At 40.5% G+C, this 4,194-nt stretch overlaps 1 protein-coding gene across 1 annotated transcript; it reads right to left on the bottom strand.

Moving 5' to 3' along the window:
- Positions 1-383: 383 nt before the first annotated feature.
- On the bottom strand, positions 384-2,217 carry LOC149257002 (GDSL esterase/lipase 7-like). Its single transcript, XM_089368854.1, has 5 exons — positions 1,882-2,217; positions 1,650-1,777; positions 1,308-1,553; positions 813-1,071; positions 384-730 (listed from the first exon to the last, which is right to left on the bottom strand). The coding sequence occupies exons 1-5, from the start codon at positions 2,111-2,113 to the stop codon at positions 507-509; spliced, it is 1,089 nt and encodes a 362-aa protein (XP_089224980.1). The 5' UTR covers positions 2,114-2,217; the 3' UTR covers positions 384-506.
- Positions 2,218-4,194: the final 1,977 nt, after the last annotated feature.

Below are 4,194 nucleotides of genomic sequence, written 5' to 3' on the forward strand. Positions count from 1 at the left end.
TCTCAAATCTCCGAATATTCACCTGATGCCTATTGCTAGTACGGATTCCGTGATAATTTGTTTGTATTCACCTGATGCCTATTGCTAGTAAGCAGAGCCAGTTGTATTGTAATGGGAAGTATCGGGCGGACCACCGCGTTTCGTTTAAAGGAAATGCCTGCCCGTGAACACCAACAGGCCCTCCTACGGCTACACAGTACGTTGTTGTCTATGCTTCATGTAACATACAACATTTCGAGTAATATGGCCTCTTCCTCCGCCTCTGGGGATTCCGCTACATCAAATTTTAATTTCAAACTTCTGTGATTGCAGGAGGAAGTGAAGCAATCCTAAGCATATCTACTAATTAAGTTCACTAATACGCTGATTCAAATTTTTGAATGTCAATTCAACAGCCACATTATGTAATTATTGAGACTCAAAATTGTCCATACATCCCCAACAGCTCTAAAAAGGAGACTGGAATTGAAATTACACAGATGTAGACCATTCGGATCTTCTGCATCTTACATTATATTCATTAGTTGCTTGAGATTGACAGGTCTTATGAATTGAGGTGAACCAGCATATTGAGTTGCAGCCAGAATGGCATTAAGGGCTTCTGTGGGATGAAAAGCGTCCCAGAAGACATAGTCTCCACGGTGGAAACACAATCCTGCAATTGGACTACAAGGGAACTCCGCTCTCAAGTGTCCCAGTCCACAGCAGCTCTCATTCACATATTTGAATCCTGCATTCACCACAATCTCATAAATATGACATCTAATAAGAAAACAAATTAGAGAGTGTAGAAGCATATAATATAGACCCACCATATGCAGATGGATTGTTGATTATTTCACTGAAGATGGCGTAGTTGTCGCTCAGAACAAATCGTGCGTCAGAAAACTGATTCTGCAATTTATTTCTCACCATATTTTCCAAGCCTCTGTTGAAATCTGAGATGATGCCATTGGCGTAACCGACGCAGCTACCATTATCGAGATTTTCTAAACTAATCATCAAAGGTGTGCAGCCTAAAGGTCCTAGATTCGATATTAGAAATTTTCTCGCTCCCAATTCATATATTTTCTGCACCCAAATATTCCATATTTAGTAAGTTAGGGTTTTATAGACAGGTGGTTGGGTTATTCTGAGAATATATATGTAGGTGAGAAAAAGTTTTTTCATCGTTATAAAGTTTACATTTTATATCAGAAATATTTAGTTGATAATTATGCTATAAAGTATTGGGTAAACAATGAAATTCAACATTCACATTCGACCAATAAAATTAAAGTCGAGACCAAAAAAATTAAAGAACCTACCTTGAACTGATCTCCAAACCTTCTGAGGAGCAGCTGTTGATATTCCGCAGCGCTATAGAGCTGAGAAACTTTGGAGTCGCGGAGAAAGTAGTTAGAAATGTAATCCAAGCTTCCAATGTTGATGTAAAAGAGAGCTTCAGATATAAATTGATGAGAACTTTCGGCTTGAGGATCCATCATGGAAGCCAACTTTGTCTTAATGTCTTCAAAATATTCGATCTGCCTGTCGAAAGGAGTCCTACCAATCTGCAAACCAGTATTGCATCAGAGTCTTTACATTTACAGTACTTGCAGGAACATAAACATGAGTTACAGAAGTAGTCTAGACTCGACTCTACTCACATATTTGTAGCCAGTGGATGGAAGAATTCCAGAACCTCCGGAAGCAAAGTTAACCCCTCCGAGTAAATTGGTCCCATTTGCCTGGGGATCTAAATAGGGAATTGGAATTGATAACCCCATGATTTGGGCTGCAACCAAAATGAAAACACAGTTATTCGATTGACTGCAGAGATGAAATTTCACAGAACAAGAAAGAATGGAACGAAAATATATGAAGGTTCAAACTTCATACCGAGAAAATCAGGAACAGTTCTACCATTGCAGAACCTGCCAGTGGGGAAGCGATTAGCGAAGTCGATGCCATTGTACCAGATGTCGGCCCTGGCAAGCGTGGTGATGTGGTTGTTGTTGCCTGTGTCCACAAGCGAATCGCCGAAGATGAAAATGCAAGATGCAGAAACAGCAATTAATGAGTGCATCATCACCACCACTGTAACAAAAATTGCAGATGGAAAACATGCCATACTTTTGTTATCTGTTATCACTCGAATTATGGAAGGAGCACTCGACAGAGAAATGCAAACAAAGACTCACGAGAAACTGTCTACTAAATTACTAATCTCGTGGGTGCTGTCATTTGTTGAGGTATGATTGCTTTAATAGATGCTAGTGCAGAAAAAGGTTGCCTTGGAGACTGTGATTATCAGAGTCACGTGAATGCCGGTCTTCTAATTACGATGGATTATGATTCGTAAAAATATTAATTTATGCAATGCGTCTATCATGCCCTAAAATTATAAGCGGTGCATTTCCAGTCAGCCATCACGTGGTTCATATGATTATAAACTTAAATGGAATAAACTTTCACATCGACCATGGAATAATTAAATTATTCAATTTAAATGCCGATAATTTAATATTTTAATTATGTTGTTATGCCATTCAAATGGTCTGGTAACTTAGAATTTCGGGTAAATATTAATTCCTAAAAATATTATTATTTTACTTTTAAAAAGTCGGTATAATCAAATCATATTTATTTATTATATATATATATATATATTTTAAATTTGGTATAATTTTTTTTGGTTAGTGAAAAGGACATTATATTATTATATTATTATGAGTAATATAAGTTGCACGAACTTCTTAGCTTCGTTACATTTAGAGGGGAGAGTAAGGGGTGTCACAAATAACAAAAGATGCAACTATTATTTTTGATAGGCTTACTAGCCTTACATAACAAAAAGATGACAAAAAAGACCAAGAACTTGAGATAATAATGTCATGGAGGGTTGTGAGGCAGGTAAGCCGACCCACTCATGCATATGGAAATCGAGGGTTGTGAGGCAGGTAAGCCGACCCACTCATGCATATGGAACCACTCATGCATATGGAAATCGATGTGTTCCACTCAGGTCCCCAAATCACTGAGGCAATCATTGAGGCGTATCTAGTTTCAGCGGATACTCTTGAGCAGCTCAAGAGTCTCATTGAGGCAAAATTGGATGTCATTAAAGTAGGCCACCAATTTGTTCCAGTCTTCATAACAATGCTCTCTCATGATGTCCAGGTTGGCATCGAGCCTCTCAGTTGATTTGTAATGGTTTCTAGTGAGGTTGGAGCTTCCACTCTACCTGGCGAATGCTCGTGAGCTCGAGCGGCCTCATCCACCTGTTCTCTGTTGACCGCATCCTCAAAAGCTGAGGTCAAATCGCTAATTTGTCATCTAACATGGCCCTAATGCCCAACTCCATGACAGGGATGCCCATGCTGGCGGGGCATGGCTAGCCACTCCTGAATACTGCCAATTAGAATGACCATAGAGGATACAACCTCCCAGAAGGAAACAACCACCTACACAAACCCAAGAAACCACAAATAATGCCACACTCGCCTCGCTTTGGTCTTACAACTTTGACCAAGTAAGGCCACCCAACAAGTCTGCATAATTACCACTTCGCTGAAGCCCCTGGATGACCCTATTCCTCTATCAATCCTCAGCCATAATAGGGGAAGGCTAGCTATAATTCTATACCCAAAAGCACACAACCACATTCCCGATAGCTCACTCAATACCTCAACATACACAACCAGGAGATAGATAACAAGGAAATTATAAACTACCCCACTACTAGAAACACCCCCTCCTTCGTGGAATTTGCTAGATGGACACGGCAAAAGCTGGTGCCACCGTAGACCCTAATTGTATGTAAGAAATTTGTCTTCAGATAGAAAGTGTTGCCACAGATAGTGCTACTTCCTCCATAGGGAAATGGGGAACATCGACTTACTAGCCACCATCAACAACAACAGCACAGGGGAAGGCCATAAACAAATGTGTACAATAACCTCAAGACCGTCGAGTACCCACCGGCCTAGAGCAACCTTCCTTCGGCAGCACCCAAGGTTCCACCTTGCATAACCAACCTTAACGCCCCAGAGAGGAGAGAAACCTCCAAACGAACCAAGATCCCATATAAATGCACAAAAGCCCATCAGAGAAGCCACAATACCAAAGTCCAAACACTCCGTAGAAGTCCAACTACCCAATGGCCCTCACAATCTTGCTTGGCCTTTAACACTCTTGTCCACCACCCTACAC

This window comes from Pinus tabuliformis, chromosome 6, assembly GCF_031772625.1.
Source record: "Pinus tabuliformis cultivar Carrire ecotype Pingquan chromosome 6, CPIR1, whole genome shotgun sequence".
In the NCBI taxonomy this organism is placed as follows: domain Eukaryota; kingdom Viridiplantae; phylum Streptophyta; class Pinopsida; order Pinales; family Pinaceae; genus Pinus; species Pinus tabuliformis.